Consider the following 13,297-nt stretch of genomic DNA (forward strand, 5'->3'; position numbering starts at 1 on the left):
CTACAATTCTATGAATTTGGGAGTCTCTTAACCCTTTGGTCTGCAGCAGTATGGCCATTCTTGTGCTGTGTGATCTGAAAGACACAAAGTCCCGTTTATTAACTACTCTTGTAGTTTAATGTGAAGGCTGTTATAACTAGTGTATATGTATGTGTGTGTATGTGTGTATATATATATATATATACACACACACACAAACACACCCATGTACACACGCTAGTGTATATATACTGTATATTTTTAGGCCTCTATAATAGCTGCATCTAAACACATACATGCATATATATTAATATACCAAAATAGGCTGATTGCAAGCATTAACCTCTTAATAAGGCCATGAATTTAATGGGACAACAAGTATAGACTGGCAGAACAAAATGGAGTTCACTATTTCTGTGACTATGTAGCAATAAACTTGCTACATAAGCTGAAAAGAGGCTAGCACAATACACTAAAACAGCTTGTAATTTTACGTAGGAACAGGGCTATGAGTAGTTAAATATAGTTCACAGTTAATTATCCATGCAGGATGTAAACTCATTGCAAAAAACAGATTGATAAATCTATTAGATATGTCCTCTTTTTTCCAAATATAGTGAAAGATAGCATCTGAAGTATCTCTTTAACTTAAAGTGGTGAGCCTGATTCACCACTGGACTTACTCTTATGATTTATACAGATTTATTTCTCAAAATTTCTTACCATTATTTTTACATAAACACTCAGTCTTAATTTTATGTATTTTCATTTGATGATATTTCTTCTTCATCTTCAAATAATGGTGTCACCATAATTGTTAGGAAACAAAAATTTTCTGCAAAAACAATCTAAAAAAGAATAAGACAAGACATAATATTTCAACATTCTTGAAGAGTTTTTTTTTTTCCCCCCACAGAAATTCACCACTATACTTCTCTTCTTAAAACAAAATAAAAAACGTTGGGTTTTCCCAGGAGAATGATAGTTTGGAAGGAAACAGTATCAAACAAAAGTGTATTGGCTAGATGAGCTACAAATGAATGCTAGTGTGTGTTGACATGGCTTGCCTGTAAGCTAATGCAGAGCAAAAAATATATAAGATGGTGATTTGTGTCATGCGGGAACACGGGGAACTGAGGTTTGGGGTTTGAGATGAGGTTCTTTTGGCCTGATCATACTTTTCTAGCCTGGGGGTCTATTTCTGAAAGCAGAGTTAATTATGACAAAGAAATAAGAGGAATCTCTCTTATATGTAATCGTGCTATAATGTACCTAATATGGGCATATTTGTCATGTAGTATAGTGGTATATATAGAATAAAGAGTACATACAGAATATTGACAAAGTCACAATTAGTCAAGCAAAGTCACAATTTGTTCGTGTAAGGAAGGCAACTGATCTAATTCATGGAACAGTAACATGTGCAATGACATTGTTTTCCCAGATCCTAGATTTATTAGTGTTCACCTGATACCAGAGAGCGACAACCCAGAAGATGACAAAATCTACTTCTTCTTCCGTGAAAATGCAATTGATGGAGAACACACTGGAAAAGCCACTCATGCCAGAATAGGGCAGATCTGTAAGGTAAACTGGTGCCTTTATTGTGTGAGACTGAAGATTCTTGGACCCTTGAACATGATTTTAGTAATTGCGTTTTGTTGCCTGTAAACTAATCTATACCAACAGTGGCACTGTAATGAAGCAGTGATCATGCAAAGTGAAAAATAGTTATGGGATGAGACACACCCAGGTGCGCTCTTCGGTTCTCCTCTGTTTGGGAAGTTTCACTAACTGTGATATTTAATTTGAAAAACCATCTTTTGAAGCTCAGAATGTGTCTGAAAAAGACGGTCTTTTACAGGAAATATGATATTTCAAGGTAGACCGGAAATATTTGAAGAATTTACTTTTCAGAGGAATGTTAATACCTTTCTATTCCCACACTAGTGAAAAACTTTTTAAACAGAGGCAAAGGAAGATTTAAAAAATAGTTGTTTAAGCTAAGTTCTATAAATGGGCAACAATTCAGAAGACTTAATGATTCCAGATTGATTCATCCATCCGCCCTGATAAACATCCAAATATCTTTCTGATAGACTTTAAAAAGGTCTCTAAGAATTAGGTGACATTCATAAATGTTATATAGCTTTGGCAACTATAGTGTTTACAGTAAAATTTCATGTTAATCCATAGGCACAATTTCAATTTATCTCAAGTCCGGACATAGCTGCTTGAAGACCAATTACCCCATATGTGCGGAGTCCTTGGTGTGCTTCTGCTGCAGGTTTTGCAGCTATGATCCCACCATTCTGGCATTTTTATATGCTTTCTTCATATGTAACTTGTATTTCTCCTTTGTTGCTACCCAGTTAAGCATAATAAACCCCTTAAACCTTGCTAGAATGTGGCTGGATGGGAAACCTGAAGAAACCTTAGGGAAAACTTTGTTTTCAAAATGATGTAAACTGTCCAGTGATAATATGAACTGTGTAGTGATACCACATAAAAGAAAAGTGTTTCTGAATTATGTTTTTGAAAACAATATTTTTCTTATGTAAAGTTTGAATTCTTTTCCATGTTTTCTATAACAAGCATCTTTTGATTATTTAAGGTATTTTGTCTGTATTCAGTTGAAGTTTCAAGCAGACTATTACAAGATGTTAATGCAGAATACTTTTATTATTAGAATGACTTTGGTGGACACAGGAGCCTTGTTAACAAATGGACAACTTTCCTGAAAGCACGTCTGATTTGTTCTGTGCCAGGACCCAACGGCATTGACACGCACTTTGATGAACTACGTAAGTGGTAGCTTTGAATACGGAAACGTTTTCTAGTATTGCTAATACAGAAATTAACTTCTTCTTTCTTTTCCCTCTCTTGTTATTGTTACAGAGGATGTATTTCTAATGAACTCAAAAGACCCTAAAAATCCAATAGTCTATGGAGTGTTTACAACTTCCAGGTACAGAATGTATCATTTTACTTGCATGGAAACTTGGGTGGCTGCTTGTTTTAGAGAGGTCTCTTTGTTAAAAATGTTTTTAAGAAACACAATTTTCTTAACCTTTGAACTGAAAAGTCAGTGGCAGTAAGCAGTAATGAATTAGCTTTCTTTTCTTGTGAGCAACGTACATCATCACTCTCAACCAAGTAATCACAAAGACTATCAGTTCCTCTGGCTGTTCCTGCCTTTGAATTGGCCTTTAATAGTGGAGATCAGAAATTGCAGCCCTTCCCACACAGACCTGGAAACATAATGCAAGGCTTCGATATCGCTTATGTGGGGGAGGGATAAAAGTGAAAAACTCTCTTGTGGAAAACTGGCTAATTAGCAAGGTATTAGTAAATTATTACTAAAAAATATTATCAAAAAAGTAAAATTATTGTTGAAATCGTTAAAATTTAAAAACCTTTCAAAGTTATATTACTTTTAACTGTACCTAACTGTGACTTGAATGTTTTGGTTGCCCTGTGCTTTCCCAAAGAACAAAATTATACTTGATCTGAGAAAGGTCTGCGGTGCGAGTGGTAGAGAGCATTCCTACATTTATCTATGAAGGACAAAGATTTTAGTTTTTAAGTAGAAAGAATGTTTCTAAAGATAACTGTGCATAGAAGAGGGACATTTGCAAGTACTGACTGTCTCCACTAAGAAATCTCAAGGTAAGAAACAACACTGCAGTTTGCATGTGTGCTGCCCAAATGACGAGAAACAATACTTAAAAAAAAAAAAGGGAAAATAAAAGAAAGAAAAAAGAAAAAATGTGAAGCAAAGAACCGAATCATGCCCTAGAGACAGGCCTGCTGACTTTTACTCAAGTTGGGGCTCTGGCCCTGTGGGGACAATATGTTTTAAATAGTGGAATAGCAGCAGCCAGATGCTTAGCAAAATATCTGGGAGATCATATCAGTGCTGCTGAACTTTCGCAGGAGGTGAGTTAGGATTGCTCTGAGAGCATGTCAGAGTTTTGATAATCAGCACATGTAATAAATTAGAAAGCAACAAGCTGCTATTCCCACAGCTCTCCTACTTGATTCAACTGACAGATAATTTAAAGAACTTAACTTGATTTCTCCTCCCCTGCTTTTTAGTAATATCTTCAAGGGCTCGGCGGTGTGTATGTACAGCATGACAGACGTGAGGAGGGTGTTCCTCGGTCCCTACGCGCACAGGGACGGCCCCAACTACCAGTGGATCCCGTACCAAGGGCGAGTGCCGTACCCACGGCCAGGAACTGTGAGTACCCTCAGAAACCTAGTAATCTCAGAGGAGAAAACTGTGGAAAATATTTTCACACATTACACAGTCCTTGAGCTGAGATCCAAGAAAGAAACAGAAAGAGATAGTGGTGCAGACAGAATGGCGTAAGGGAAAATCAGCAGTTTCCCCAGGTCCAGAATTTACTGATTTCTTCTAAAGCATGAAGCTTCAGAAGTAGCTAGTAGCTTCATTTGGACTTTCATTTGGTCATTCATATGAACTTCAGGGGAAGTTTGAGCAGTGGCTGAAGGGCTTTGCTGAAGGTCAAACATTTAATAAATCACTCTGCATTATTCTGTCTTTGGAGTTTGCATTTGTTCCCGTTATTGACTGAGGCATTCTTACTGAGAATGAATACAAAGCCGAGCATCTGCCTCGTTGTTAATAAATATGCAATTGTTCTCACCATTGAATTCGGTACAAAAGACAGATATTTCTGCCATGGATGATAGAATGACTGTAATGACTTCCACTCACATTTTTTTTTTTTCCTTTAAATTTGTATTTTGACTTTTGTCTTTATTTCTGATTCATAAATGACTAAAACATCAGTGCTATAAGACACCCATATCTGCAGCTTCCCAGCTACTGATGCCATGAGGTTCTAGAAGTATTTTACTGTCTCTAACATTGCCACTAGTCTAAGAAGACAGGGCGCTTATGAAAAAAAAATATATGTGCATTATTTATGTATATTGAGATAGTTCCTCAACAGGTATAAATAGACTTGGCCCATTTAAACCATGGAATATCATTGCTGAGGATTCAATCCATATATATATATATATATATATATATATATGGATGCATGTATGTACGTGTACACACACAAACACACACACACACACACAAACGCACATGTATATATATATATATACATCTGCCCATAACATTCTTTACAGAGTATCCTTAAATGTAAGGCTGAAAAAAAAAAAAAAAAAAGGAATATCTTAGATACTTTTTAAATCACAAAATTTTTATTTTTGTTTGGTATTTTGAAATTGCTCCTTCAAACTAATTCTTTTAACTTTCTTTCAGCTGTTCTTTCACCTAATTTCCAACAGTTAGACAATATATATGATTAGCCTAATAAAAATTATGTTTTCCTACATAAAAGAGAATAACGGCTGCCTGGCAACTGGATTATACAGTACTCCTCTCTCCCTCTATATGACTGCTAAAGGGATTCCTAATTTTTTCCAGTGTTAAAACCCAAGCTCTGCAGCATCAAGAGAGATTTGTTTCCTCATGTGGTGTTGAACTTTTTTTTTCCCGAATCTCTATAGTTAATGCTGAAATGTCAGGAAAAGAAGAAAAGTACTGTTTACGTTTCTTTGTAAAATGTGAATAAGTAGATATTCTTTGTGTTGCTTGTATAGCAAGCTGAAAAGCAGGGTCCCAAATTCAGCTCCTAAGCCAATGGCCTAAACCACCAAATCTTTTACCAAAGTAGCAAAATATAATTAAGTGATACATGTGCTTTTTCTAGCTACCTTCTCAGGATGGATTTTACACTTAGAATTTCACTAAAAGTATTTGTACTGACATTCACAAGTAAAGTGAAAAGATATTCAGATTTCAGTATAAGTTTTTTCCATATCTAAGGGTGAACATGATCCCAGGATGCCCATGATCCTGCAGTTGCATCATGTAGGGCATGGAGGACATCTTACTACAGATGATGTTAATAAAGGAGCAGCTGAAGGCCAGCAGTTTCTCCCAACTCACTGCCAGTGACTAATCCTGATGTCTATCACTTAGAAGTGCTTTTTTTTTTTTTTTTTTTTTTTTTTTTTTCTGGTAGTTGCTGAAATCATTTTCTTGTATTAATAAGATAAAATTGAGTTTTAAAATAGATGTTTCTGATTGAAACTGAGCTTTTTGTTTCTAAAGTGAAAAATCTGATTCATTTTTGATGTCTTTGAAGATCTGTTGAGAACAAAGAAAGATTTTTGAAGTTCTTTTAGATGCCAGTCTTGTGGCTTCCTTTTCAAAAAACAGGGAAAGGGAAGAGAAAAATAAAACCTGAGCTTCTTACAGTGATTCACTTCCAGATCTGACTGTACTTTTACAGTGCTGAATTATCTGAGGAATTTCGTAGGTGAGATGCCAATAAACTTCTTGAGCATCTGGCGACTTGCCCAGTATGAGTAAAGAGAAGGAAAATTAATAGTTCTTTTGAAAACTCAAAAATCTTTGTAAACAGTTCTACATCAGCCTCACTTCATCTGCCTTTATGTTTTACAAAGAAGCTGCCAGAATTTTTCCTTTTAAACTCTATAGAACATTCTCTTCTCTTCTCTCTTCTCTTCTCTTTTCTTCTCTTCTCTTCTCTTCTCTTCTCTTCTCTTCTCTTCTCTTCTCTTCTCTTCTCTTTTCTTCTCTTTTCTTTTCTTTTCTTTTCTTTTCTTTTCTTTTCTTTTCTTTTTTTTCTTTTTTCTTTCTTCTTACTTAAAAATTATTTGGGAGAGGAGGGGAGATTCCTTATATATATATACATCATCTCTTCTTAGAAATTCATATTTGATTTTTGGTGAATGCAGAAGCCAAATTTTCTCTACTTTATGGTACCAAGCATCTATCTTCAGTTATGAGCAAAGCATCTTTTGCTCCTACTGTTATCAAAGTGAATGGCTTTGGATTTATTATGTTGAATTCGTTAATAGATCAGTGAGGATGTATCCTAGCTATTTTTTCTTAACTGAGCAAATACACTACACAGCATACTGAAGGGCAGTGGAATGCAAGAACTCTTTTAACTCCACTTATATTCAAGATAGGGCTCATTTCTCTCAACTTTATCAAGTTATTCATATTCATGCCTAACTTAAGGCACCAGAATAGTTTGTTTTCTTGATATCAGTGGGATCAGTCAGGTATATAAACATGAGCTCAGGTGCTTGGCCCATTTGCTTGAGCTGCACCAACTAATATCAAAAGCAAACTTGTCATTAGCAACAAAGATAATGTCTTCATTTTGTGTCCCGGCTTTGTGACGTGAGAGGACTTTTCTCCTGAGAACAACTCAGACTTTATGTGGGCTGAGATTCTCCTGCAGGCAGTTAGTAGGCTAAATCACCTGGTCTGATGGTGCCCATGATGGTGGGATGAATGTGAGCCACAGTCTAGTCCAGGTAATAAGCTTTAAACACAGAGACCCAAAATTACTGTCATTCTTTATACTCATAGAAGTAAAGCATCCAAACAGTAGTCCAGCCCTCAGAATCAGTTTTCTCATTTAAATACATGGAAACTAATGCTAGTTTTGTGTGGTTTTTTTTCCGCATAAAATACATCTTGGTCAACATTGCTGCCAGTATAATCCTTTGTTAGCAAATGACCCAGAAAGTAAATATCCAAGCAATTGAAACACAGCTGAAATGCATTTATTTTAAATTTGAAATGAATATTCATTTCCTATTTTTCAGTGTTTGCCCAGCTGCAATTAACAATACTTAGTACTTATGTAGTGATTTTTCTGCTTAAAGCACTTTACATAAATTATCTAATCATTATTTAATTAATCTGAGTAATTAGTATTGAACTATAGTTAGAATATTAATCCAGATGTGAAGCACCAAATTTTAAACACAAATTTTAAGACAAACTATGGCTTGGTCAACGATTATGAAAAGCCTATCTGATTATATCTGGATAATATTTCAGTATGAAAGATCAAGAATCAAGACTGAAAAAAAATTGACCCAGTGAAGTAAGTGACTAACTTTTCTTATTTTTGTTCATTCTGCTCCACATATATTAATCAAAAGGTCTTTCCTCCCTCCCTCTTTCCTGTCCTCCCTTCTGTGCCATATAATGGAGCGGAATGCTGGAATTTGCTTACTTACAAATATGTCAAAAAGGGACAATTTACACCTTATATATCTGTGTGCTTCAATGTCCCTCTGCTGCAGATATCAGCTACTCTTTTTGATGACATTGATTTTTTAATTTCATTTCTGATGAATTATTAATAATCTGGATCAAGGTGATAGCAAAGACAATCGATTTCTTCTGTGGAGCATCCTGCAAGGCTTGAGTTCTTGCTTAATAACATGTTGTCCTCTAGGTTTTTAATTTGCTAGATATTCTATATGTGTAAATAAAAGGCAAATTATCTAGAGCATTTTAGCACAGTTGTTTATATTTTAGGTTCAAATGCTGTGGACATAATTACTGTCAAGTGGGTTTCGCAGTTGCATATGTCTGAAATAGGTATCTAACAAAAGATTAACAGTTAGCGACACTAAGTTCTTTGCTCTGTATCTTTGGACTAGTGATTTAATGTCATTGTGGCTCATTTACCTCATCCATTCTACTATTTAATAATACTTACTTTGAAGTAACATCTACTTGTGCATAAAATACTTAGAAATGCTGTAAAAAAGACAAGGGCAAATAGTGATAGTACACCACAGTCCTGGAGTCTCCCCATAGGGAACTGCAGTAGGTGATGGAGAAGGAGTGTTTTCATGGATGTCAAAGCCATGGTGCTATCTCTTCATCCCTTCTCAGCCTCAGCTTTTTGCTCATAGTGGGCGAAAGATGGCAGGTGTCCCAGATTATAGAGATGGAGCAGAATGACCCACTCGTGACCACAGAAGGTGGCAAAGGGACACTTTGTTGTGTTACTTCACAGAGACCAGAAACAGCTTAATCGCAAGTGGGCACTGTAAATCTTCCATTACTGTGCAGTACAGGACTGTAAAGGATACAGAGAGCTCGCCAGGACGTATTTCAGAGAGCGCAATCTCACCTAACTGTACATAGCGACAATAGCTACCAGCAGCTGCTGGTCCCCACGGGGCTTTCTTTAGAATCAGTGAGGGAAAAGGGACACTTAGGACATGACTCGTTTGACTTACTTTACACTTACTGACTTGCTTAAGGTGAGATAAATTGTGCCTTTCCTCTCCGTTTAAGATAAAGGACCCCAGGGTGTGTAGCTCGTGTAGATGTAAATAATACGGTACATTTAGCCAAACTGTTTCCTAACTGCTCAAATTAGAATATCTGTAGACATAATTTAGTGTAACAGGATCCATGTTATCAGAGCTACATGGATGACACAGGTATGTTGAGACAATTAGGAGTCTGAAAAGTCAGCAGAACAGGGAATTTTCCTGACAGTTAAGGATTTGATTCAACAACCTAGGAGAAGGATTGATTTACGGTCAACTTCAGAAGAGAATACTTTGAAACCAGGGTGGTAGCATGGTTAATTAATTTTCTGTGGTGTAGATAAACAAATACTGAACTTGCTAGTCTTGTAAAGAATGATTCTAGAAAATTCAAGGTTTCTTTCTTCTGCCAATTAAAGATTAATGCTAATCAATAAATTACTGAAAATCCATTTTCACTGTATAATAGTAAGAAACATGATGATAATTTCTGTGCTGTTAACTATACTGATTTAAATCCAGACTAGATAGATAAATAAATAAATATAACAGAGACATTAGTGGCAGAATTAATTGTTGCTACCTATCATGAAACAATTAGATCCCATGCCATACTTTATTATAGACTAAAGAAGTTGGGATGATTGCAATGAAATGTATTTCTAATGTTTTGGTCAATAATAAAATTCTCTTTTTCATTCTCAGTGTCCCAGTAAAACCTTTGGAGGCTTTGATTCTACTAAGGATCTCCCTGATGAAGTTATAACATTTGCAAGAAGTCATCCCGCCATGTACAACCCAGTGTTCCCTATTAACAACCGTCCAATCATGATCAAAACAGATGTGGATTACCAGTTCACTCAGATAGTCGTAGATCGAGTTGATGCAGAGGATGGCCAATACGATGTGATGTTCATTGGCACAGGTGAGAATTCTTGAATCTGCACTGGGTGCATTACAGAGGCATAGATGAGATAAAATTTCATAATCTGAAATAGAGACCACTGATTTATGTTCCAGTGTATATGTGTGGAAATTTGGGGCAAGACTCAAAACTGTGTGTGTGGGGGGGAGCCCTTTGTGTTGCATAAGGATTCTCTGTTACAGGTTCAAGCTATGGCCTGCACGGCTTCACTCTTTAGGAGCTTTGCCAACTGGAGTAAGATCAAACCTCTCTGTTTTCAACTTCTGTTATTGTGGAACTTTATTAGAAATATCTTGTCCTATTAATTCAGTATTGTCCTAATAATTCAGTATTAAAATTCAGGTTTTCAGGTACTTATTTTGAAATACTTCATAAGAGGTATTAACATGAATGAGGCAAGTTTCCAGGTATGGCAAATGTCTTGTGTGCCTTCCAAGTATTTCAAGTATTGCCTTAAGATGCCCACCCAGCTCTTTAACCAGAAGAGTCATCATTTTGCTTAAGATGCAGATATCTGGCAGATACAGTGTTTTAAAAAAGATTGGTACTCAAATAGAAACATAACATCCTTTCAAAAGCATTTGCAGGATTACAGAGCTTTGGCATCTTATCAAAAGTAGAAATATGCATTCAGAGAAGGCAACTTTCCAGAAAGGTAATAACAAGAAATGACAGTAGACAGAAATTAGCTGAGGTACACGTGCTTACATCCAGTGTCTTCAGAAGAACTATACTGCTTAGCAATTGGTGGATCTGCTCCTTCACCTTTGATGATTTTGCATTAGTTGGATGATGTTACATTGAGTAAAAGTATTTCAAATATTTATTGAACATAATTGCTAGCAACTAGACATTGGCATCATGAAGTCTTTCATCTTTGAAAAGTCCTGGAGAACTGGAGAGGTGCCTGAGGACTAGAAGAAAGCCAATGTCACTCCAGTCTTCAAAAAGGGCAAGAAGGAGGACCCAGGCAACAATAGGCCAGTCAGCCTCACCTCCATCCCTGGAAAGGGGATGGAACAGCTCATTCTGGATGTCATCTCCAAGCATATGGAGGAAAAGAAGGTGATCAGGAATAGCGAGCATGGATTCCCAAGGGGAAATCCTGCTTAACCAATCTGACAGCCTTCTCTGATGTAATGTCTGACTGGGTAGATTCTTCATCAGTGACCTGGATGAGGGGACAGAGTGCCTCCTCAGCAAGTTTGATGATGATACCAAGCCGGGAGGAATGACTGATACACCTGAGGGCTGTGCTGCCATTCAGAGAGACCTGGACAGGCTAGAGAGCTGGGCAGAGGAACCTCGTGAGGTTCAACAAGGGCAAGTGCAGAGCCCTGCACCTAGGGAGAAATAACCCTAGGCACCAGTACAAGGTGGGGGCTGACCTGCTGGAGAGCAGCTCTGCAGAGAAGGACCTGGGAGTGCTGGTGGATGACAAGCTGACCATGAGCCAGCAATGTGCCCTTGTGGCCAGGAAGGCCAATGGTCTCCTGGGGTGCATTGGGAAGAGTGTTGCCAGCAGGTCGAGGGAGGTGATCCTGCCCCTCTATTCAGCCCTGGGGAGGCCTCATCTTGAGTACTGTGTCCAGTCCTGGGCTCCCCAGGGCAAGAGAGACATGGAGCTACTGGAGAGAGTCCAGCGTAGGGCTGTGAAGATGATCAGAGGTCTGGAGCATCTGCCCTATGAGGAACAGCTGCGAGAGCTGGGCCTCTTCAGCCTGGAGAAGAGAAGACTGAGGGGGGATCTGATCAGTGTGTACAAGTACCTGAAGGGAGGGTGTCAAGGGGACAGGGCCAAACTCTTTTCAGTTGCCCCGTGTGACAGGACAAGAGGCAATGGGCAGAAATTGAAGCACAGGAGGTTCTGGCTGAGCATGAGGGAGAATTTCATCCCTGTGAGAGTGACGGAGCACTGGCACAGGTTGCCCAGAGAGGTTGTGGAGTCTTCTTCTCTGGAGATCTTCAAGGTCCACCTGGATGCAACCCTGACCACCATGTTATAGGTGACCCTGCTTGAGCAGGGAGGTTGGACTAGGTGATATCCAGAGGTCCCTTCCAACCTTACTGATTCTATGATTCTGTGATTCTAAGTCAAAACAAACAAACAAGCAAAAAAAAAAAAAAAAACATTGTTCTTTTTCAATCTTGGACCAAAAATTATCTGTTTGGCTGTCTGTCTTATAACAGTCCAATTTCTGACTTACTTTAAGTACAGTGTTGGTGCTCTAGACTTAGGGTCAGATTTCCAAAACGGTACATCTCAAGGTCTCTTTTATGCTGATGCCTGAAATATATTATGAGTAAACTGAAAGCTGATGAAGCTTTATTTGCCAAACGTGCTGCATCTGCAGCAATTCAGAACATTTACTGCAGGAAATGCAGCTTGGCAAAAAATGTTCCAGCTCATGGAAGCTGCGAGCTGAGTTATTAAATACCAGTTTTACAACATGTTCTTGTGTAAAACATTGGTAAGTAGTTTCACACAACACATTTTTTCCACCACTGAGCAGTACTAGTGAGTTTAATGCCATCTTACCATTGGCAGTGTTTTATGCCTTTCAATAAGTCTTCCATGACCTGATTCAGCCCATAAAAAATTTAATAGCAATACTCCCCTTGGCTGAAGTGTGACAAAATAAGCTTTTCTGCATTCTGGGTAGGTTCTAGTCCACTAGAACTAAGCAACTGGTTTAAGTCTACATTTTAAGCACAATAGGTGGCATTTATCTCACCAAAGTTTGGCATCCAGTCTAGGAAGGATGCACTGGCTTCTTCAGGTTGGAGAGAGTAGTACCTCCAGAGAGAGATTCATTCTGTCTTCTTAGAGACCTCAGTTAGCGTAAGATAACAAGTTGTGTAGAAGTTGCTGCCTGTCTTCAGGGAGTACAGATGACTTGTATAAAACTGATCTATAACTTATAGAAAGTTATCATTATGTACAGTGTTTCTTATGTAATCACTCAGGCAAGGTGTCCCTCTGTAGACGCCTCAATGGTATCTAGCTCTTACCTTTGAGTTGAGGACTGGGAGCCTCATTTAATTTGCTAAACCTCTAAAATTCAGGCACATGGTAAGTGTTCTGGATCCCATCCAACACTGCTGCTATTTGTGCCCAAGAACTGTAAGAAGAGTATTGAAATGTTATTACTTGCACTTGCCAAAAAAGATTTCAGCACCAAAAAGCACAGCTTCATAAGTGCACAGTGTTGTTATTTCTTGCAA

The 13,297-nt window shown here is 37.7% G+C and overlaps 1 protein-coding gene across 1 annotated transcript in view; it reads left to right on the forward strand.

Annotated features, from left to right (window-relative positions):
- The window catches only part of SEMA3A (semaphorin 3A), a 169,637-nt gene that overhangs the window by 132,565 nt on the left and 23,775 nt on the right, over nucleotides 1-13,297 (forward strand). Inside the window, exons 8-12 of the mRNA XM_062597623.1 lie at nucleotides 1,424-1,566; nucleotides 2,669-2,783; nucleotides 2,878-2,947; nucleotides 4,078-4,222; nucleotides 9,853-10,072. Coding sequence (XP_062453607.1) covers nucleotides 1,424-1,566; nucleotides 2,669-2,783; nucleotides 2,878-2,947; nucleotides 4,078-4,222; nucleotides 9,853-10,072 — 693 coding nt within the window. The remainder of the gene's footprint in view (nucleotides 1-1,423; nucleotides 1,567-2,668; nucleotides 2,784-2,877; nucleotides 2,948-4,077; nucleotides 4,223-9,852; nucleotides 10,073-13,297) is intronic.

The sequence above is a fragment of the Rhea pennata genome, chromosome 1 (assembly GCF_028389875.1).
Source record: "Rhea pennata isolate bPtePen1 chromosome 1, bPtePen1.pri, whole genome shotgun sequence".
NCBI lineage: Eukaryota > Metazoa > Chordata > Aves > Rheiformes > Rheidae > Rhea > Rhea pennata.